Below are 25120 nucleotides of genomic sequence, written 5' to 3' on the forward strand. Positions count from 1 at the left end.
TACCCCCCCTTGTGTCAAATTAAACCTATTTTTACTTGTGGCGACGTTTATTTCAATTTGAAAAAAAATTCTGATAAAGGGAGACAACTCAAAATGTGCATTGTTACTGATTGTTCATAGTTACCCCTCTTGTTTCAAATTCAATCTATTTTTAGTTGTGGCGACCTTGACCTTGGAGATATCTACATATTTCTTTTGCGTGACACACTGTTCAATGATGTCGAACAAATGTGCCTATAATGATTTTTAAATCTCACAATGAATGACATAGTTATGGCCCGGACAAGCTCATTTATGGCCATTTTTTACCTTTGAACTCAAAGTGTGACCTTGGCATTGGAGATAATGACGTTATTCTTTCGTGCGACACACCGTCTAATGATGGTAAACAAATGCACCAAGTAATTTTAAAATCTCACAAAGAACGACAAAGTTATGACCCGGACAAGCTTGTTCCGATCGCCCGCCAGCCCGCCCGCCCACATTCGCCAATCAAAAAACCATTTTTTTCCTTCGAAAAACCTGGTTAAAAATGGTATTGGTCTTCTAAATAAAAAAAAAAATGGTCTACAGAACGACCATGCAACTGATTTACAAACCTATGGACATAATTGCATATTAGGACAGCAGGTAGTGTAATTAAGTTTAAAATATTTAACTGTGAATAAAAAAGGTCCTTTTTTTCTTGATTTACAACAACTTCATAAAACTAACATACATCATTTAGTGCGTTGGTTAGTTCAGCCTTGTCGATTTTGTCATCGTTGTTCTTATTGTGCTTCTTTAACACCTGAAAAGAATCATGGAAATAAAATAAATGCACTTTAATACTTCCACCATTACATATTAACATGAGATTTAGTTAGGCTTTAAAATGTATTTGAAATAAAAGGTTATAACGAGCAAATCTATAATATTTCATACTGACTAGTGTGTGTTTTGTTTTTTTGGTTTTTTTTGGTTTTTATTTGTTGTTTTTTTGGGGGGGAAAGCTTTCCCAATTTATAAATCATTTGTGTATACTCCCCCCCCCCCTTTTGGAAGCTATACAGGAGCTATACAATATTTTAATAGTGCTTTAAAAAGCATGTATCAAAATGTACACTCATAACATAACCCTATGCTTTTCCAACACCTCAAGCTGATGACCACTCTGATTGTGTGGCGAGTATTCAGGGGAGGTAAAAAACAAAGGACTCCCATTGATTTAACCCTCAGCACTCAGAAACTCACTTTGACATGTTTGTAGTCCCTTAGAAATCCTATTAAATTGAGAGATCTTTCTTACTAGTTTTACAGGCTTGATTACCAACCTAATATACTGATTAGCAACAAACAGCATAAAACCTGAACAGACTATAGCTGCCTGATGAATTACTCGCAAGCTGTTCTGTTTTTAAGCTGGTTGCATATAGCCATTTTCACTTTGTTTCTCAACTAGAAAGGGTAAACAAGAAGCTGAAATCCCCTACCTTGAGGAACGCACTGACAGCATGCAGGTTTTTGATGTAATCCTTCTTCACCTTGTCCTGTATCTTCTTCTTCTTTGCCTTCTCCCTGCAAAGATAAACACAACTTAACAGGGGCCCGAGGCACAAAGCTGCTTAGGATGATCTTACTCTATGTCATATTTAAGTGTAAAATGTGACAAGGTTGATGATTTTTCTTGTGCTTTTAAGACCTATAGTTGTATTTTAAAGAAAAATAATAATTACACTATCCTGGTGAAATTCAATTATATTCTATACTTTGTAGGTAATATCTGGTAAAACAGACAACAAATAGAGATAAATTTAACGGCCACATATGCTTTTGTATAATTATAAATGTAATTGGTGATAACTATCAAGCCACCACTACCAAAAATAAATATCCTCTGAAAAAATGGGCCCATGCCGTGCAAATAACAAGGTCATGGCAATTAAAACTATGACATGTGACAGAAGCTTGTTAATGGGCAGTGTTGGCTAATATAAGCATACACATTAATTGCATCTTTCATATGAATTCAAGAATGATTGGGCACAAATGTATCAACTTTCTTTATGAAAAATGTGAGCAACTGTTCATTTAATTATAGGGACATGCATGTGCTGACAAGCACACACGCAAAAAGCACAAACACACATACAGTGGAACCCCTCTCAATCGGACATTCCCAGGAACCGAGAGGAAATTCCGGTTAAAAGAGGAATCAAGTTTAGAGGGGGTAATTTACTATTTTACTTTCAGAAAGTCAATTACATAACCTAATGAAGAACAAGAGATGTTTTTGTCAGATATACAATGCCCCCTACTGCGCCGCTTTGAAGCCATATATTTGACCTTTGACCTTGAAGGATGACCTAGACCTTACACCACTCAAAATGTGCAGCTCCATGAGGTACACATGCATGCCAAATATCAAGTTTCTATCTTCAATATTGCAAAAGTTATGAGCAATGTTAAAGTTTTTGGATGGATGGACGGACTGACTGACAGACAGACAGACGGACTGACGAACAGTTTTAACTGCTATATGCCACCCTACCTGCGGCATAAAAACACATGCTTTCAGCAAATTTTAATACTTTATTAATACATTTTATATATAACATAAAATATGATTTAATGAAATTATTATAAAATTGAAAATATTATTTTCCAATAAAACAATAGAATTTACTTGCATATTTTACATTGTTTGGTAATTAAAGATTGTTACAACTAATTTTATTTTGTTGGGTAATTTTGCATTGTCATTCCCAGACTAGTAGGGTAATTTACAAATAAAGGCCTTTGTTTAAATATTGCCCATTGTACCATAAGTATTCACCTTAGGCCAGTTGAAAACTGACCAAATCCTTGAATTGTCATTTTTATTACCACAATATGTTTTCAACAATAGTACATAAACATTGTCTTCTGCCAAATTTCCCTTTGGCAAATATTTATGTATATGTTTATGTTCGTAAAAAGGCACAATTGTCACTTCATGTCATAGTGTCATTTTAAATCTGGGAGAAAACTTGGTATAAAAGGCAGCCCAAAATTCAAGAGGCAATGATACATATTGCTGAATAAACTCTGACTTTATGGCCATTGTTTTCTCTCCAGGTAAGACATTTTGTATTATTGTTGTTTGAAATAAAGTAACATTTTTATCATTATTGTAAGTGTTAAATGCTTGCTTTTCTATTTGACAATGTTATACTTATGGAAAGAAATTTCAGTGCATATTTATTTGTAAGTTAATTAACAAAATTAACAATTGGAAATATAACATTTTTGGTTTCAGGATTTAATGCAATTTGAAAAAAAGCACAGTTCAAATCAAGGGTGGAGAATATGGTTGCTTTAGAGTCACCAAGAGCATCAAAAACATCTTCTATCCTAGGCAGTGGGTGTGACATTGGAACTGTTACTTTATTTAGTTGTCGGTAATCACAAGCAAATCTCCATGACTTGTCACGTTTCATTTTCACTGTTCATTAATGTAACTCCTTTTATGAATACTTGTTCATGTTATTTAAAGTTTATATTAAGATTAATTACTTGTATTGCAAATAGACTATACAGTAATTTTAATATTTTCAAAAATATTATCTACATAAAAATATACTAATGTTTTGTTCTATATTAGCAAAAAAAATGCTGTGTGTGCAATTATTGTATCTGTAATAATTTAGAAATTTTACATATCAGATATTGTTTTATAAAGTTACTTTTCACAGCAAAGTGAGTTCTCACCATAAAAGCTAATTTTCCCTAAATGTATAAATATTGCGAGAAAATGTTAAATTACTAGAAATTGAATACATTTTGATTTATGTTGATTCTGTGTACTGATTATATATAACAATGATACATATTGCTGAATAAACTCTGACTTTATCCATATTGTTTTCTCTCCAGTGTATCACTCTCACAGCACCTCCTAAAACAGCGTACGCGTCGAAGCATAAAACATTCATTAATATTGCATCACATAAGAACACATGTCACTTGATCTGTTGATTGGAAAGCAATTAATATCAGTAACAACATAGATCAAACAGTGCACAGTGTTTGGGCATTTTCAGTCTTAGTTATCTTAATTGCCCATTTGAAAATCTTAATGAATATCTATATGCAACTGCTTCAAGAACTGCAAATCACCATTTTATATGACACTAAATTAGCAATTGTCATAAACAATTCAAAATTAAATAGCATTAAGCTTATTAAAATTTAGCACGGCTTCCTACATCACAAACAAAACTAACTTGAAACTAAAACTTGAAACTTGCTAATTTGATGAAACGCCTATTTATATAATTATATTCAATGGCGTTGTACAAAACATATATACGTACGTAAAATCGATAAAGAATAAGAGATATTGATAATATTATGCAGCATTAATTACAGGATTAATGGTCTAAAAATGTGTGATATAAATAATATTGCTGTAAGGAACTTAAGCAATAAAACAATACCGGCTACACTATTAAAACACAGTAAAAGAAAAATATTATGTAATAAATTGATATAACTAGAGTTAAGACATTATAATGATAATATGAGCAAATATTTGGCAACATAAAGACACTGTTTTTCATTAACTAAAAGGATACGTAAAGGATATTTCTGCACTCTGGCTGTTCGATCCCGCAGCTACCGGTCACCTGTCATACTTAAGGACACTTCTTTTGGGTTTTAACCTTATTTGAACTATCGTGACTACAAGTCACAAATAGGCTGACCAAGTGTGACTACAAGACACAACTTGAAGGTTAAAATTACAGTGTGACTATAAGACACAACTAGAAGGCCTAAGAATGACTAAACGACAGCTGGTTTATGTAATTCAATCATTGAGCAAAGAAGCCCTAATGATTCTTGATTACCATGCAGTCACTTGTACAATAAATATCCTTTTCGAGCAAACAAAACACACTAAAGAACCCTTATATTGTTTGTTGTCAATAATTATAATAAGTATAATCACTTCTATTGATCGATATGTACATCACAGCTAGCTAGCAGGCCAATTCTCTTAAATTGTTTTGTGATTTTTACAGTTTGCACAATTTTCCACCACCTTAATTAATTTCACACGTCTTTAATCCACTATTAACAAGTTTTTGACTCTAGGACTCTGAGGTGCAATTAACCTGTCCTAACTGGTTTAGAGAGGTACAATTTCATATGGAATGACCCAATTTTGATCCAAAGAATGACCGGTATTTGGAATTGAGGGGATTCTGGTATTGAGGAGATATTCGACGCATTTAGGTAAAAACAAGAGCTGTCACCATAGGATAACTTATGCATACATGCCATACGTCCCGGATTGTCCGGGACAGTCCCGGAAATGAAGAACTTGTCCCGCTGTCCCGGAAATCTGTCAAATGTCCCGGTATTTACAAAATCCATATATACATGTACCTTATCTAAGGCTTAACTGCACCTCGAATCTGTGTATATCTGCAGCGTCTCCATGACAATGCCTACCCGAATAGGCAGTCTACGCTACGTGTCAAAATCGATCAATTAAGGTTCATGTAGAGGCTTCATTTTGAAAAATGTGGGACCCCTAGCATTGAACTCAAATTTGACTAAAGGAAGAGTGCCACATTGAAAATGTATACATATATGCTTGAAAGGATGTTTTTCCTTCAAACTGCTACCAATTTTGTACATCAACGTATCATAACATCCACAAAATCAATCAAATTACAAAGCGATTTTAACACTAAAATATACATTATTTTCAAAAATCTGAATCATGTTTATTCCACGTATTTCGGCGGAAAATTATATAACTAGTGAATAATATCGACATTGACGAGGGCAAGTTACGCTTAAATAGTAAAAAAAGTTTACATATCTAAAAATATCAAAACTCGAACACATGTCATTTCATCACCATGGGGGCAGCCATTTTTAAATTAATAAAATAGAAAGAAACATGCTAAAAACTCACTCATCGCCTAATTGACATTCCAAACGGTTGACGATGACAAATGCATTGGATTGTAATCTTTCCTTTGATGTTTGCAAACTGCACGATCAGACCTCATAAACACTCAAAAGAATAACTATGTAAGAAGCATTTCACCAATGTTTACAATCGTTGTCGAATCACTGTACTTATATTATTGCGCATAAAATAGTACGCTTACAGACTGACAGAAAGATCGATACATAACTCCGTTCAATTCATCACGGTATACAATTCTATCAATAATATATAATAATACATCGCTTTAACAATCTAAAAGTAGAAATAATTCTTTTAAACGGAGTTTTTAATAACGAAAGTGAAAACAACGGAAGTTGGATGGATATTCTGTAAGATGCACTTCGGCTCCAGAAAAACAAAACAAATAAACTAAAAAAGTCGTGTGGGGGACAATTTTCAGCTGGAAAATATTTGCAATAGGGTAAGTGATGATATCTCTGCGTGGTCATTTCTGTTATTTAGTGCGATCTCTTGCTGATTAATGTTAATAGTTGTTTTACTAGTACCACATAATTGTCAAAATAAGTACATGTGTTTTCTCAGGTATGTGTATACACATACCCGGTTTTCTCACCACTGCACGTGGTTTCGACCGATTTGTTTTGCACGTTTTTCTACGGATCACAGCGATGGCCACGCTTTCAAAATGGGTAGAAGGAATCGAACTATAAAATCAATAGTTTTGCCAATTTCTTTATTTCTTTACAATTTTATATGTCGTCTGCAATGTATTTCAATTTGAGATGGTGTAAAATTTGCAATTTGGTTGAGAGGTAAATAACAAAATTGTTAAGCCTTTGAAATATAATTGTGACTCTTATTATCCACCGTACCTGGATTTTTAAAAAGTAGTTACGTTTTAGTTATTTTTAGAACTTTGTTTAGGATATTTATCCAAAAAAGGCAGTTGAATAAAAACTCATTTGTTGTTTTATGGCAATTATTTTCTGTGAAATGTTGCTAACTTGACCTTGTATATGTATATAGCTTTGTATTTATTCAACTTAAGGTAGTGCATATCCTTCCTAACTTTAGATTGAGATTTTGTAAATTAGTGTAAAAATGTATTGGTTTTAAACCAAAATATGAATAAAGCACACAAATATTGAATGTCAAAAATGTGTTTATGTTATTCTATCCGTCTTAAGCTTTAAAATGATATATAGTTTGACCATATTGTACCAAATTCAATGAAGAAAAACCAAAGAGAAGTTTTAATGAAATTTATCCCCCCCATGAACCTTAACAGGGGTCCTGTTATCATAGCGATTGTCTCACGTTAGCGGTTAAACCGAAAAGGCGGCATTGTTTAATATGGTTGTTAACTTTAATCTACTACGTCATTATTTCCCACTGCGTAAGGGCAAAGGATAGTTGTTCACACATATGAAGTCCAACATCGCTGAGTAAAAAATTAAAAGCAGTTAATGTTCGCACGTTTAACCAACAAAGAAGTTGAGTAAAACAAGTGTGTAACTAATGTGTGACTGTCCGGATTTTAAGTTGACGATCTACCGGTACTGTTTTGTTGTATTTGTTTTATTGTGATTGGTTGTATGTATTGTGAATTGATTTGTGTTGACAATCTAACAATACTGTATTGTTGTATTTTTTATTATATAAATGTTAGAAATAAATAAAGGCGTATCAACAACTACGCGTTACACACCGGTCTTACAATAACGCAGTGACGTCACAATCTATGTTTAGAATGCTTACACTGAAAACACGTGGCTTGTATCTAGTAACGGAAGTAGTAATGTTTAATTTGACGGTAATAGATCAAGTGTATTTCGGATAGGCTTTCAAACTTTTGCAATTAACGATGCGAAACAAGAAAAAAAAACGTATCAAAAATGCATATGTCTATAAATATCGCTACATTTTATACATGTCCCGGAAAATCGGCAAAAGTCCCGGACAATTTAACTCATTGTCCCGGAATTGGTCTGAATAATTATGGCATGTATGACTTATGCCCCCTATAAACGCTTGATAGAAGTTATGAGCTTTTTTCGAAACCTAAACACAGATTTTGAAACCTAAATGCGTACCCTAAGTTCAAGGTCAAGGTCACAGGGGTCAAAATTTGTGTGCGTATGGAAAGGCCTTGTCTGTATACACATGCACACCAAATATGAAGGTTATATCTCAAGGGACATAGAAGTTATGAGCATTTTTCGAAGCCTAAACGCAGATTTTGAAACCTAAACACGGACCCTAACTTCAAGGTCAAGGTCACAGGGGTAAAAATGTGTGTGCGTATGGAAAGGCCTAGTTATATACACATGCATACCAAATATGAAGGTTATATCTCAAGGGACATAAAAGTTATGAGCATTTTTCGAAACCTAAACGCAGATTTCGAAACCTAAACACAGACCCTAACATCAAGGTCACAGGGGAAAAAATTTGTGTGCGTATGGAGAGGCCTTGTTTATATACACATGCATACCAAATATGAAGGTTATATCTCAAGGGACATAGAAGTTATGAGCATTTTTTCAAAACCTAAACGCAGATTTCGAAACCTCTAAACGCGGACCCTTAGTTCAAGGTCAAGGTCACAGGGGTTAAAAATTGTGTGCGCATGGCAAGGCCTTGTCCATATACACATGCATATCAAATATGAAGGTAATATCTCAAGGGACATAAAAGTTATGAGCATTTTTCGAAACCTAAACGCAGATTTCGAAACCTAAACGCGGACCCTTAGTTCAAGGTCAAGGTCACAGGGGTTAAAAATTGTGTGCGCATGGCAAGGCCTTGTCCATATACACATGCATATCAAATATGAGTGTAATATCTCAAGGGACATAGAAGTTATGAGCATTTTTCGAAACCTAAACGCAGATTTCGAAACCTAAACGCGGACCCTTAGTTTAAGGTCAAGGTCACAGGGGTAAAAATTGTGTGCGTATGGAAAGGCCTTGTCCATATACACATGCATACCAAATATGAAGGTTATATCTCAAGGGACATAGAAGTTATGAGCATTTTTCGAAACCTAAATGCAAAGTGTGACGGAAAGACAGACAGACAGATAGACGGACAGTCTGATCACTATTTTCTTCGAAAAGGGGGCATAAAAATCGGACCGGACAATTTGTCTGGTTAAAAGAGGATTCAGATATAGAGGATCCAGTTTAGAGGGTTTCCACTGTACATGCTGAAATAAGATTATCTTGAGTGGGTTTCCATCTTACCCAAGGTGCTGTCTAAAAATAGGCATAACAAAGTATACAGTAATAAATATACATGAAAGAATAGGAAAGTGATAAGAAAGGAATATAACATGTTATAACATTGTCTTTCATGTCTCACTTTATCTTCAAAGATTAGATCTGTTGATTGTGTATTTATAGAGAAAAAAACTGATCGTCTGAATTTTTAACTGAGAGGGTTTTTTTTTGTATTTATAGCTAGCTTCTTTCTGAGAGATTGTACTTTTGAACACCTTAATGTTTTAGGAGCACTCTCACTACATTTATGTTAATATCCTTATTTGGCTGTTAACAATACCTTGCAAGTGAAAGTATTGGCAAACATAGCATTTGGCCAACATCCTTCTTCCATGAAACTCACATTTTTTAAGTTAGCATGCAAACTGTTGTTGTACAATGCACATGATTATTATTTGTAACCCTTTCCCACTAAGAAGCTAAGTAAAAATGGCTATATACAACCATATAATACCATAACAGCCTCCAACTAGAGCTTTGTCACAGACGTGACAAATACCCCCACATGCCGCATTGACACATAATATTTTGCATGTCTACTTCACAAAAAACTGCGGACATCATGCTCAATTTTTAAACGCACTAAGTGACCCCTTGACCTAGTTTTTGACCCAGAAAGGCCCATGTTCTAACTTGGCCTTAAGATCATCTTAATAAAACTTCTGACCATGTTTGGTGAAGATCGGATGTAAACTACTTGAATAAGAGAGCAGACAGCATGCTGAATGTTAAAAAACGCACTTAGTGACCCCGTGACCTAGTTTTAGGCCCGGAATGACCCATGTTCAAACTTGTGCTAGAGATCATTTAGATGAAACTTGTGACCAAGTTTGGTGAATATTGGATGAAAACTACTTGAATTAGAGAGCAGACAACATGGTGAGGTTTAAAATGCACTAAGATACCCCGTGACCTAGTTTTTGACCCGGCATGACCCACATTCAAACTTGACCTAGACATCATCTAGATACAACTTCTGACCAAGTAAAACTACTTGAATTAGAGAGCGGACAACATGGTGAGGTTTAAAATGCACTAAGATACCCCGTGAACTAGTTTTTGACCCAGCATGACCCATACTCAAACTTGACCTAGACATCATCTAGATACAACTTCTTACCAAGTTTGGTGAAGATTGGATGGAAACTACTTGAATTAGAGAGCGGACAACATTGTGATGTTTAAAACGCCCTAAGTGACCCTGTGACCTTGTTTTTGACCCGGCATGACCCATATTCAAACTTGGTCTAGATATTATCAAGATACAACTTCTGACCAATTTTGGTGAAGATTGGATAAAAACTACTTGAATAAGAGAGGGGACAACATGGTGAGATTTAAAACACACTAAGTGACCCTGTGACCTAGATTTTGACGCGGCATGGCCCATGTTCAAACTTGACCTACACATCATCTAGTTACAACTTCTGACCAAGTGTGGTGAAGATCGGATTTAAACTACTTGAAATAGAGAGCGGACACCATGCTCAATGTGTAAAACGTACTAAGTGACCCCGTGATCTAGTTTTTGACCTGGCAAGGCCCATGTTCAAACTTGGCCTTAAGATCATCTAGATACACTGCAACGCCGATATATCGCGGTTGGTGGGGTCCAAAGATCGCGAGCGCGATATATCCGGCGCGTGATATAGAGTTTGTAACTCGAGAAATGTCTAACTTAATCGTATCCGCGATTAATTTGTCAAATTTCCCCAATGTTTTCATTTTATATGCGGCGCTGCTATATATTTGTATCGTTATAATTGCAAACCAATTCTTAGATTACATTTTCATAACTACATACGTATCTGTATTAGTTTTGTCGTAAACCAAAATGTTAATTATATATTTTTTTACTTTCAGGTACGATGGCTCGCGAATCAGCTTAAAGAAGAATTATTATTGTCAAATACGCATTTACCGTTACAAATAGTCTTATAGAATACATAGGCTGCATGCCACTTTTGTTTACATTTGTTTTTATTTTATATTTACAGGCATACCGAGATATCAAGCAAGAAGAATATGCAGTCCGAACAAAAATACAGCGGACAATACGATTTATTTAATTGTTTAATAAAGCATATGTACATGTTTATTTATATGGTGTTCATATGAAAATTTACAAATACAAATACATTTACAAGAACAAACATTTATATAGATAAAAACAATTATATATACACATATTTACGAGAGCATACATATTCAAAACAAAATACGCATCACTGTCTTTCAAAATTAAAAAAGTCAGTTAATTCCTTTTGTTTCAAGGATGATCGTGCTTCTGATCTCGCACGGTAAAGTGCATTTCTAAAATGCATGACTTCAGCTGGGGTGCTTTTCGCAGATTTCTCTACCCAGCGTAACCCCACCTGAATGCAACGCACTACTTCTGCCATAGCAGGAATGGGCTCCTCGTCTTCTTCTTCTTCTTGCTCCTCTTCTTCTTTCGTCGATTCAGGTTCCGTCACTGTTTGTATTATCTGTTCGTCGGTAAGCACTGCTGATGTTTGTTCTTCGTCGTCCACTGTCAGCCACGTCTTGATGTCTTCTTCCGTCAATGGTCCCAGGGCTTGCTTGGCGTTGAGCATGTCGTGGTTGTTGAAACCTTCGTAGTCCTCAACTCGTTGTTCGGCTTCCCATATATCAGATTCATCGAACCCATCGAAGTCACTGTCGCTGTCGGCTTGTTCACCGACAGCGTCACACAGGCCTTTCCGCCAGCACGCTGCTATACAGGAGGCGGACACTTCGCTCCATGCCGTAGCGAACAAGTACATAGCGTCCTTGATTGTGACCTGCTTAAGATAGTCTGTCAGGTTTTTGTCACTGTCTATTATGGCCGTGATTAGTTGTCGCCTGTAGTTTCGTTTCGTTGTGGATATAATTCCCATGTCACATGGCTGTATTTTAGATGTGGTATTCTTTGGCAGGAAGGACACGACTATCTGCCCATCCCGCGACTTGAGATCCTTAGGATGGGCGGCACAGTTGTCCACAAGAAGGAGCGCCTTCAGTGGGAGTTTCTTCTGACGAAGATACTTCCTCACTTCAGGCACAAACTTCTTGTGGAACCAGTCTTCAAATATTACTCCCGTCATCCACGCATTACTCGAGAAGTCATAGTGGACTGGTAGCGTTTTTAGATTGACATGGTGGAAGCAACGCGGTTTTTCGTACTTCCCGATGATCAGGGGCTGGAGCTTGTGGGTACCCGACGCGTTGCAGCATAGCAGAGCGGTTAGTCTGTTTTTGCTTTGCTTGAAGCCGAGTGTTTTTTTATTGTCACTCGACTGTGCGAGGCTTTTGTCGGGTAGCATTTTGTAGTAGAGTCCCGTTTCGTCGCAGTTATATACCTGCGACGCAACGTAACCTTGATCTTCAATGATTTTTCGGAGCTCTTCCGGGTACGCTTCAGCCGCTTCTGTGTCCGCAGAACGCTCCTCACCCCGGATGGTTACTTGCTTTATACCATGGCGGTGTTTGAAGTTGCGCAACCATCCGGTGCTGCCCTCGAACGAGTTGTTTTCAGGGTGTAACATTTTGTTGAATTTTAGGGCCTGGTGTTGTATATTGGGGCCAGATATGGGCATACCTTCGGTACGCGCCTGTGTGAACCAGGTTATTACTGCCTTATCGAGTTCAGTATCATTAGCACCCTTAAACCGTTTGCGTTTCTGGTCTGGGGTGTCCATTTCCGATATTGCTGTTCGTAGCTTTTCTTCATCTTTTAGCCACCCTCTTAACGTACCTTCGGGGACACCAAATTCCTTTATTATCGATGTACGGAATTGACCAGCCTTTATCTTGTCTATAATCTCGATCTTCTCAACAATCGAGAACTGTTTAAGTTTGCGTGTGACACTATTGCTCGTATCCATATTTGCGATTTATTTCGTGTACAGAGACAGAATGACCAGTTGCGAAATTTAACGCTTTATATACCAGTAAAATGCCATTATTACCTATGCAGTGACACGAATTGCTCATTTCTTAAGTGTTAAAAACAACACCGTCCGAGTGCAAACAACGCTGTCACTTATCGACTGTTTTTCACGCTTCATTGCGTGCCAAATTAAACCGCGAAATATAGGGTGTTAATACTAGGTAGAACCGGTTTTTTGCTTAAGTTAGCGAATTCTCAGATTAAAACATGTCATTTAGTGATCATGCTTGTTGGAATTTTGGGATCCATAGCCAAAGCGCGATATATTGGACAACGCGATATACCGGTTCGCGATATATCCGCGTTGCAGTGTACAACTTCTGACCAAGTTTGGTGAAGATCGGATGAAAACTACTTGAATTAGAGAGCGGACAACATGCTGAATGTTTAAAATGCACTTAGTGACCCCGTGACCTAGTTTTTGACCCGGCAAGGCCAATGTTCGAACTTGGCCTTAAGATCATCTAGATACAACTTCTGACCAAGTTTGGTGAAGATCAGATGAAAACTACTTGAATTAGAGAGCGGACAACATGCTGAATGTTTAAAACACACTAAATGACCCCGTGACCTAGTTTTTGACCCGGCAAGGCCCATGTTCGAACTTAGCCTTAAGATCATCTAGATACAACTTCTGACCAAGTTTGGTGAAGATCGAATGAAAACTACTTGAAAAAGAGAGCGGACAACATGCTGAATGTTTAAAACGCACTAAGTGACCCTGTGACCTAGTTTTTGACTCGACAAGGCCCATGTTTGAACTTGGCCTAGACATCATGTAGATACAACTTCTGACCAAGTTTGGTTAAGATCGGATGAAAACTACTTGAATTAGAGAGCGGACACTTAATATGGACCGACTGACAGACCGACAGACAAGCTCACTCCTATATACCCCCCTAAACTTCGTTTGTGGGGGTATAATTAACTCACAGTACATGTTTTATGCTGTTTGCTTCTAATCAGTTCCTTATGATTGGAAATGAAGAAAACTGAAATCTATTCTGATAAGTCTTAAGTTTTATGGCATTTTCTAAGGGACTGCAAAAACATCAAAGTGCGTATCAGAGTGATCGACAAGAGATGTGTTTGTCAAAAACACAATGCCCCCTTTTGCGCCGCTTTGCAATAAAATTTCAATAAATCATTTGGCAGTTAAACAAATTATCTCCCTTTTAAAGATTATTACTTCCCTTGGATTTGTTTTTTGACCTTTGACCTTGAGGATGACCTTGACCTTGACCTTTAACCACTCAAAATGTGCAGCTCCATGAGATACACATGCATACCAAATATCAAGTTGCTATCTTCAATATTGCAAAAGTTTAACCAAGGTTAAAGTTTTGGGACACACACAATGAATGAATGAATGGCAGACAGACAGACAGACAGACCGGCCAAAAACAATATACCTCCAATCTTTCAATCCGGGGGCATAAAAAGAAGAATAACTAACGTACTTAGCCAGCTTGGTATCAGGGAAGGCTGGAAGCTCAGAGCCAACCCGTTGCTGTAGAATGTCACGCAGAATGTCACGCTCATTGTCAGCATACTGCAATTATCAAGGTTTAAAATTTAGGGATGGAGCAATTGAGTTTGAAACAAGACTATTGCCAAGCAATATAGTCCCCTACCGGCTCCAGCAGTGTCAGAAATTCCACCATTGTCAGAATTATTAATTTTTTTGTTACCATAGCCACCAGAATTTTTGACTTAGGAACAAAATGAAATGACGTGCGTAATGTCCATATTGCCATCTATCCACGTTTCAAGTTTCATGAAAAAATATTGAGAACTTTTTAAGTTATCGCAGGATCCAGAAAACCACCATTTTCAGCAGTATTTTTAGTCTATTTGTTGCCATAGCAACCAGAATTGTTGACGTAGGAACAAAATGAAATGATGTGCGTGATCTCCATATTGCCATCTATCCATGTTTCAAGTTTCATGAAAAAATATTAAGAACTTTTAAAGTTATCGCAGGATTTAGAAAAGTGTGACGGACTGACAGACTGACAGACAGACAGAGTGCAAACCATAAGTCCCCTTTATTGAAACCGGTAGGGGACAATAAATAAGGTTAGATGCAGGTAGAGATATATATATACCGTGTTGTTAGATAGATATAGATTTCGGTTATCAGTTATACAATGACCTTATGACCTAGTTTTTGAACGCATGTGTCATCCATATTGCAACAATTTTCACGTATTTTATATAGTTTAACATTTTTACATAAGCAATGTCCCCGAACCCATGGGGACAAATTTAAGAAACAATAGGATGTGTTTGTGAAACACTATGGCCCCATATATTTGACCTTTGACCTTACAGGATGTCCTTGACCTTTCACCACTCAAAATGTGCAGCTCCATGAGATACACATGCATGCCAAATATCAAGTTGCTATCTTCAATATTGCAAAAGTGTACATTAAATGAGCGATTTTGACCCATGTATTTGACCTTTGACCTTGAAGGATTACCTTGACCCTTCACCACTCAAAATGTGCAGCTCCATGAGATACACATGCATGCCAAATATGTAGTTTCTATCTTCAATATTGCAAAAGTTATGGCAAATGTTCAAGTTTGACGCAAACAAACAAAGCAACACACCAACAGACAGGGCAAAAACAATATGTGCCCCACTATAGTCAAGGCAAAATTACCAATAGGGTTTGTAATATTAATTTATAAATAGAGTTGTACCAAGAGGAAGCCAAGCGTGTTCGCGTTGTATGTTCCAAATCGCTCCTTCTTCTCAAAGAGTTTAGGGAAATTCTCCAGGGGCTGCAGTCTGTTCAGGAAGCTGTCCTCCATTTTCATTGACAACCACCAGCCTGAAACAAACACAAGACATGGGGGTTTTTTGTGTCAAATTTGGAGCCGTTATTCAGTCCTATAATTCCAAATGTCAACAAGTATATATATGTATATTTCTAAAAAGATGGCCTAAAATTCCAAATTGAAGGTTTCTGTGACAATAAAAAATAAGAAAAAATAATATTTTTATTATAAAATGCAATATTAAGTTTACTTCCCTGTGCAGCTCTATGGGTTTAACCTGAGTAAATATACAATTAAAAAACACTTATTCTCAATTTTAAATAATTTGTTTGCAAAACTAAATACACAAATTTCCCAATTTTAGTCTAAACAACACAATTTTCCAATCCAAAAGGCCCCAACCATATTTCCAAAATGGTGAAAGAAACACTGATAGTGATAGAAAAGGCTAAATTAAGGATGGGAGGGGACTTTTGTACCAAAGTTCGACCTACACCCTTCTTAAATTGTCTTAATTTTAAGGGTTTGAAGCAAACTTTGCCTATTCTTAAATTATCAAATATTAAGAATTTGCAGATGTTAGAGCAAAGTTGGTCTCCTTTAAAATGTCCAACATTTAGTATTGTGGGGCTGGGAAAAACTTTTTCTCTCTCTAAAATTGTCCCGAATTGTGATTTTTTATTTGTTGAAACAGTAAGTTCCTCTGCTAAGATCATCCAACATTTTAAATTTGTAAGATTGGAACGAAGTTTTTTCGTCTGAAAGTGTCCAATTTTCCATTATTTGTAGGGGTGACAGCAGAGTTTGCCCCCCCCCTCTTACATTTTATTCTAATTTTATAGGAGTGGAAGCAAGGTAATGCAATCATCCAGTCTAACCACTGGTATTTTTCTTATCTATATATAACAGATTACATATAAATGCACATGTATATGTGATATATAGATACGAAAAATGCCACCATATATATATAATTATACATTTTTACAAAGCAATATCAATAACAAGGGACAAAATTGTCACAAAACCAGGTGTTCATTGTGAAAAAAAATCTGATAAAGGGAGACAACTCAAACTTAACTTTTGAAATGAACAAACAAAATTAACCCCCTTTGTAAGTTTGTTTTAAAATAAATCTATTTTTAGTTGTGGCGACCTTGACATTGGAGATATTGACGTGATTGTTTCGTGCGACACACCGTCCCATGATGGTGAACAAATGGGCCAAATGATTTTAAAATCTCATAATGAATGACATAATTATAGCCCAGACAAGCTCATTTATGGCTATTTTTTACCTTTGAACTCAAAGTGTGACCTTTACCTTGGAGATATTGACGTAATGTTTTCGCGCGACACACCGTCTAATGATGGTTAACAAATGTGCCAAATGATTTTAAAATCTCACAATGAACGACAAAGTTATGGCCCGGACAAGCTTGTTCCGCCCGCCCGCCAGCCAGCCAGCCAGCCAGCCAGCCAGCCAGCCAGCCAGCCAGCCAGCCAGCCAGCCAGCCCGCCAGCCCGCCCGCATTCGCCAATCTAATAACCAGTTTTTTCCTTCGGAAAACCTGGTTAAAAACCTGGTTACAAAAGGAGATAGACAGATGGTCAGACTGTGGCAGGTTATTAAAACCCACAGTCAAATCACCAGGGCCCGTATTCACCAAACAATTCTAAGACTTAAGTCTAAGAATAAAGAATATTCTTTAAATTGATATATTCAAGAATCGCTGAATGCCGGACATAACCCATCCCGGACAAAACCCCTCCCGTCAATTTTATAGGGTCCGGACAAAAACCCTCTCATAAAAAAACGGGGCCGGACAAAAACCTTCCTATGAAAAAATGGGGGCGGACAAAAGCCCTCCCATGAAAAAATAACAGTGGCGAACACAAGCTTCACCAGGCATTCTTTATTTCGTTTTATACAGATATCAAGTATTATGAAGTCAAAACAGTATAATGTTACATAAAAAAAGATTAACAATAAATATAATTAATTGATAAACAAACCAACATAGTAGACACTTAAGATTAATACAAGCAACACTGGCAATGATCTTTCACGGGAGGGCTTTTGTCCGCCCCTGTTTTTTCATGGGAGGGTTTTTGTCCGGCCGCGTTTTTTCATGGGAGGGTTTTTGTCCGCCCCCTATGAAAATGACAGGAGGGTTTTTGTGCAGGAAGGTTTTTGTCCAGATACCAGAATCGCTTGAAATTTGTGTCAGACTTGGCATTTAACACCTCTATCAATATCAATCTTCATGTAGAACATTTTGTTAATGACATCATCACCAGTGCAGACCTGTATATATTCAAACAATCGACGTATTTTTCTTGGTTGCAAGTCTATTCTTGATTCTTAAGTCTAAGAATTTGTTGGTGAATACGGGCCCTGTTGTGACTTGTAAATATACGATTAAGTTTGTTAATTTGTGGTGTCATGTTTCAATTGTTAACTAGAAATGGCGCGGCAGAGGCTGACGCGTATCTCCACGCTGCATGTTTGACCCAGGGGCACCCCAGGGTTGGTAATGGGTCCATGCATAGTTGAGATTGACCGTATTGTCATAAGAGAAGTTCAGTATCAATTTGAAGTGAATCGGTGTAGAAATTAAGAAATTATAGTAAAAGGCAATTTAGGGTGGATGTGGCCAATGTGGGTGGGGCGCACCAGGGTTGGTAATGGGGCAATGCATAGTTGAAATTGACCGTATTGTCATTAGAGAAGTTCAGTATCAATTTAAAGTGAATCGGTGTAGAAATGAAGAAATTATAGTAAAAGGCAATTTTGGGTGGGTGTGGTCTATGTGGGCGGGGCGCCCCAGGGTTGGTAATGGGGCCATGCATAGTTGAAATTGACCGTATTGTCATAAGAGAGGTTCAGTATTAATTTGAAGTAAATCGGTGTAGAAATGAAGAAATTATAGTAAAAGGCAATTTTGGGTGGGTGTGGCCTATGGGGGCGGGGCGCCCCAGGGTTGGTAATGGGGCCATGCATAGTTGAGATTCACCGTATTGTCATAAGAGAGGTTCAGTATCAATTTGAAGTAAATCGTTGTAGAAATGAAGAAATTATAGTAAAAGGCAATTTTGGGATGGTGTGGCCTGTGTGGGCGGGGCGCCCCAGGGTTGGTAATGGGGCCATGCATAGTTGAGACTGACCGTATTGTCATAAGAGAGGTTCAGTATGAATTTGAAGCAAATCGGTGTAGAAATGAAGAAGTTAATGTAAAATAACCTATAAAAATGAAAATCTCTGACCCGGCCCCACCCCAACACCCATAACTTTTGACCCAGGGGTCATATCAAAATTCCAAATAGTGCAGGGTCGCACATATGCTCATAGCTACCATGTGTGTAAGTTTCAAGGTTCTAGTGCTAATAGTGTATGAGGAGATAGTGGCCAGGATGGACGGACGGACAGACGGACGGACGGAAGACGGAGATAAATACAATATCCCCATTTTTGCTCCGAAAAACGTGGGGATAACAATATCACATATTGCATACTCCAATGAATATAAATTCTCAGATCAACATTCTTTGACAAACAGAAAGGTGCCAACTTACCATCATAGCAGTTGATTGGATAGTTACAGAGCACACCTCCATCAACGTACGTGTTCTGTTCTCCCTGGATCTCATAGCGGCTGGCTTGGAATAGGCCTAGAAACACATAGCAACCAAACACAGCAAGTATTTTATATTTATTGGTTTCAGTAGATTATCGATTTTTATTCACATTTCAAAAGAGAAATTAATATTGTCAAGCATAGCACAGCCAAGAGTAAACATATTTGTGATTGCAATGGGTAAAAATGGATAATCTACCAACAACAACCCTTTTTTTATGAAATGCTTTTTCATTGTTTCAAAACATTTTGAATTTAAAGGCTAAACTAGAGATTGTTGTATGATTAACAACTTAATCATGTCAAAAAACGACGTCCTTTCACAGTGAAACAGTAATAATTATTATATAGATCATTTTAGCTGCTAGTCATTGTCAGAAACAGTGCATTATCATTTTTAAATCACTGAATTATCTCTCAATTATAATACAAGATTTCAGCATTAAATAAAAATGTCCAAGCAATCATAAACATCTTAGAAACAATCAACATCTCAGCAACGATAAACTTTATTGAAACAATTCACATCACACTAAGATAAGCATCATAGAAATTATAAACATCACCACTTGCAGAACTTTGCATGTAAGAGGTTGCATTAATCCAATGAATTTAAACACAAACTTTAACCCATTTTTACCATGCATTAATGCAATGACACACAGTTTGAAACACTTGTTATTTTCACAATGTAAGTTGTTTAATCTGCAATCATTTATAGATCAGCAGTATTCACTAGAAATAAATCTAGTCTCATGAATATGGTATAAAAGGATTATCTTGAACTTTACAGACAAAAACAAGGGCTGTTTGTAAAACATGCATGCCACCCATATGGGCTCTACGTTGTAGTGACAGCCATTGTGTGAATATATTTTTTGTCAATGTGACCTTGACCTTTGACCTAGTGACCTAAAAAATCAATAGGGGTCATCTGTGAGTCCTGATCAATCTACCTATCAAGTTTCATGATCCTAGGCATAAGCGTTCTTCAGTTATCATCCGGAAACCATGTTACTATTTCGGGTCACAGTGACCTTGACCTTTGACCTAGTGACCTGAAAATCAATAGGGGTCATCTGCGAGTAATGATCAATGTACCTATGAAGTTTCATGATCCTAGGCATAAGCGTTCTTGAGTTATCATCCGAAAACCATTTTACTATTTCGGGTCACCGTGACCTTGACCTTTCACCTAGTGACCTGAAAATCAATAGGGATCATCTGCCAGTCATTATCAATCTACCTATGAAGTTTCATGATTCTAGGCATAAGCGTCCTTGAGTTATCATCCGGAAACCATTTTACTATTTCGGGTCACCGTGACCTTGACCTTTGACCTCGTGACCTGAAAATCAATAGGGGTCATCTGCGAGTCCTGATCAATCTACCTATCAAGTTTCATGATCCTAGGCATAAGCGTTCTTGAGTTATCATCCGGACACCATTTTACTATTTCGGGTCATCGTGACCTTGACCTTTGACCTAGTGACCTCAAAATCAATAGGGGTCATCTGCAAGTCCTGATCAAACTACCTATCAAGTTTCATGATCCTAGGCATAAGCGTTCTTGAGTTATCATCCGGACACCATTTTACTATTTCGGGTTACCGTGACCTTGACCTTTGACCTAGTGACTTCAAAATCAATAGGGGTCATCTGCAAGTCATGATCAATGTTCCTATGAAGTTTCATGATCCTAGGCCCAAGCGTTCTTGAGTTATCATCCCGAAACCACCTGGTGGACCGACCGACCGACCGACAGACCGATCGACATGAGCAAAGCAATATACCCCCTCTTCTTCGAAGGGGGGCATAAAAAGTTGTGTAAACATATGAGTTAAACTAAGATCTTATGTAAACATTATTAGTTTTGTCTATTTAACACAACAGATGAAGCTAAACTAGAAAACCTGATGTAAGCACTTGTTTCAAAAACATATCTAAAATGAAATCATTAATATTAGTAATCATTTATTGAACAAGAGTACATTTAGAACATTAATAATACTAACAGATCTTAAGTTAATTTAAAAAAAACTAAACATCTTATTACATAATTAACACAATTAACAAATTAATTACTGAAAAAGATGTGTAATTTTGCAAAATTCTATCTTAGACATTACGAGGCACTTTCTTGGGCACAACGAGTATTTGTGACTCTGTAAAAGAGGCATTGAATTCACAATCTCAGTTTTCATAACATATCTTTAACCTAGCCAAAAGTTTTCATGGTAATCATGGTATGTTAAAACCAAATTCTTTGCAACAAATTTAAGACTGAAATTTGGTAATTTGAAAATTAGATTCATGGAAAGTATGATATTCCAAAAGATGCCAAGAATGGGTGTAATAGATGTCGGTAACAACCAATGTTTAAATGTCCTTCAGTTTGTAATCTTTACCCCTCAGGTTTGAAATGCTTTATTTCCAACCTTAAGATATAGATGAGCAGCAAACAGCATAAAACCTGAACAAGCTGCAAGTTACGCTTAGGCTGTTCTGGTTTTATGCTGGTTGCATAAGCCATTTTCACATTGTTTCTAAACAGAAAAGGGTTAATAAGACTGCTCTCCAAGCCTTACCTGGGATAGCCATGGACATGCGTACAGCCATCCTGACAGGCATGTCAGGTGATGTTTTGGGGTGGAAGTATTCGGCAGTCATCATGTTCAGATTGGTAACCACCACACACAGCTCTTTGCCAAATCGCTCATAGATCTGTGAGATGCATTAGAAATGAGCATACAAACCACTCATAGATCTGTGAGATGCATTAGTAATGAGCATACAAACCATTCATAGATCTGTGACATACATAAGTAATGAGCATACAAACCACTCAAAGATCTGTGAGATGCATTAGTAATGAGCATACAAACCACTCGTAGATCTGTGAGATGCATTAGTCATGAGCATACAAACCATAGATCTGTGAGATGCATAAGTAATGAGCATACAAACCACTCATAGATCTGTGAGATGCATTAGTGATGAGCATACAAACCACTCATAGTTCTGTGAGATGCATTAGTAATGATCATACAAGCCACTCATAGACCTGTGAGAGGCATAAGTAATGAGCATATGCTATCATAATACCAAGTTTGTATGCATGATGTACCGCTTTTGTTGTTGCTTAGTACAAGTTTTCAGACTACCTGGAAATTGATTTGTGAAAACAAACAGTAGTTATTTTTGTTCAGAAGAAAATATTAGGGATGATATATTGGTTATTTGATGTTTTAAATGTATTAACAATAGCACCGCATAACGGGTGCCATGCTTGGCTGCGAAATCTTGTCAGATTTTTTTTTTTTTTAGATGTCACAGTGACCTTGACTTTTGACCTAGAGACCCAAAAATGGGTGTGGCGTGTAGAACTCATCAAGGTGCAGCTACATGTGAAGTTTTAAAAGTGTATCTAGAAGCACTTTGATTTTAGAGCCAATGTTAAAAACCTTAACAAAATGTTAAAATGTCTTCTCCGAAAACAGACGAGCTAAAAAACTACAGCAAACATAATTGATAACAAGCAAACTCGTTGAATTGATATCCTCTGCCAATATGCTTCTGGACACTCATACCAAGTTTCAATGGAATCCGCCAAAGCACTTCGAAGATATGGCTCTGGACACACAAAAAAGCATTTTTTTTAGATACCAAGGGCCATAACTCTGTAAAAGATGGTGTACAATGCCATTTGGCGTGCATCATCCTATTATCCATATATATACTCATACCAAGTTTCAATGAAATCCACCATAGCACTTCCAAGATATGGCTCCGGACGGACGGACGGAAAGACGGACGGAAGGACGGACGGACAACGCCAAAACAATATCCCTCCGCCTATGGCGGGGGATAATAAAATATAGCTAATTATAGGCTTGACTACTAAGCCGATTGCTGATTTGTCCCACCTCTTTGAAGGTAATATCAGCATTGCCTGTTTTTGCCCCTAGGGCTTCCCCAAACCATTGGAAGATTTTCTTTCCTGGGTTCCAGCCGTAGCCCTGTAGGAGATTGGGAAGCAGGGACATGATCCCACAGGAATGGTCTGGAAATACAGGGGACAGGGTTAAGTCTAATGATTCTGACAAATTGATTGTGTGTCTAGTGAGTCTGACGATATTGGTGGTAAGTGTAGTGATTTTGGCCAAATTGGTGGTGTGCCTTTAAGTGATTTTGACAAAATTGGTGGTTTGTTTAGTATAATTCTGATAGAATTGGTGGTTTGGCTAGTGATTCTGATCAAATCGGTGATTTTTCTAGTGATTCTGACAAAATTGGTAAATTGATATAAAAACAATAAGGAAGGCTGCCTTACACAGAAATATTTTGGAAAGGTCTTGAATACAGTTTGCATTGATGGCAGAAAAATTGAAAATATATCATGAATAAAAATACTATAAAGAAGACTGCCTTACCCAGAAATATCTTGGAGAAAAATTTATATGTGCATGTATATAATGAATATAAACAAGAGATGTGTTTGTCAGAAACACAATACTATTGCGCCGCTTTGAAATAAAATTTCAATATATCATTTGGCAGGTTTAGAAATTACCTCCCTTTTAAAGCTTATTACTTCCCTTGGATAGTAATTTTTTACTTTTGACCTTGAAGGATGACCTTGTCCTTGACCTTTCACCACTCAAAATGTGCAGCTTCATGAGATACATGTGCATGCCAAATATAAAGTTGCTTTCTTTAATATTGCAAAAGTTATGGCCAATGTTTAAGTTTTTGGACGGACGGACAGACAGCCGGAAAGTTCAACTGCTATATGCCACCCTTCCGGGGGCATAATAAAATGAGAGAGGCCTTGCCAAGAAATATTTTAGAGAAAATTTGATAGGTATATAATGAACATAAATACAATGCAAATGTCCTTACCCAGAAATATCTTGGAGAGGTCTTCACTGAAGAATTTGATAGGAATGTAATGAATATAACTACAATGTGGGAGGCCCTACCCAGAAATATCTTGGAGAGGTCTTGACTGAGAAACTCTTCAATCTCATGGGAGTTGTAGCCAACAGCCAGCAGAGAGGCGGTCATGGCCCCCGCACTGGAGCCCGCATAGCGCTTCACTTTGTGGTAAACACCTAGATCCTCCAATACCTGCAGGATAGAGTATACAAGAAATGTTATACCAGAAAGACATTTTTGTAGGACTCAGCAAGGCCTAGGGAGAATTTCATGTAATACCCCTCCCTGCAGGGCAGTGAATACCAGAAATGTAATATTAGAAAGAAATCAGCATTGGTCTAGGAAAATGGGGCTTAATGCCTGTGCAAAGTGTCATCCTAGATTAGCCTGTGAAGTCTTGACTATACTGTCTAATTTTTTGTGGGACTTTTCGTTTATACAAAGTCTCAAAATAGCAAAAAAACAGTTTGAGCAGAAAGTGTTGTCCCTTAATAGCCTGTGCAAACTGCACAGAGTTAACTGGCATGACAGTTTACTCACATGAAGTAAGCCATGTTTTCACAGAGCTACGCTCAAAT

At 37.1% G+C, this 25120-nt stretch overlaps 1 protein-coding gene across 18 annotated transcripts in view; it reads right to left on the reverse strand.

Annotated features, from left to right (window-relative positions):
- Window positions 1-25120, reverse strand: part of LOC127856622 (uncharacterized) — a 165062-nt gene that overhangs the window by 18241 nt on the left and 121701 nt on the right. For all 18 annotated transcript variants that reach the window (XR_008038147.1, XR_008038146.1, XM_052392934.1 and 15 more), the window contains 8 exons: window positions 24587-24734; window positions 23531-23667; window positions 22193-22328; window positions 19543-19638; window positions 15889-16019; window positions 14638-14729; window positions 1473-1557; window positions 719-790 (listed from right to left, as the gene is read on the reverse strand). Coding sequence is in view for 16 of the 18 variants with exons in the window: in XM_052392934.1 (XP_052248894.1) it covers window positions 719-790; window positions 1473-1557; window positions 14638-14729; window positions 15889-16019; window positions 19543-19638; window positions 22193-22328; window positions 23531-23667; window positions 24587-24734 (897 nt within the window). In the remaining 2 variants the exon portion in view is untranslated. The remainder of the gene's footprint in view (window positions 1-718; window positions 791-1472; window positions 1558-14637; window positions 14730-15888; window positions 16020-19542; window positions 19639-22192; window positions 22329-23530; window positions 23668-24586; window positions 24735-25120) is intronic.

This window comes from Dreissena polymorpha, chromosome 13 (assembly GCF_020536995.1).
Source record: "Dreissena polymorpha isolate Duluth1 chromosome 13, UMN_Dpol_1.0, whole genome shotgun sequence".
Taxonomy (NCBI): Eukaryota; Metazoa; Mollusca; class Bivalvia; order Myida; family Dreissenidae; genus Dreissena; species Dreissena polymorpha.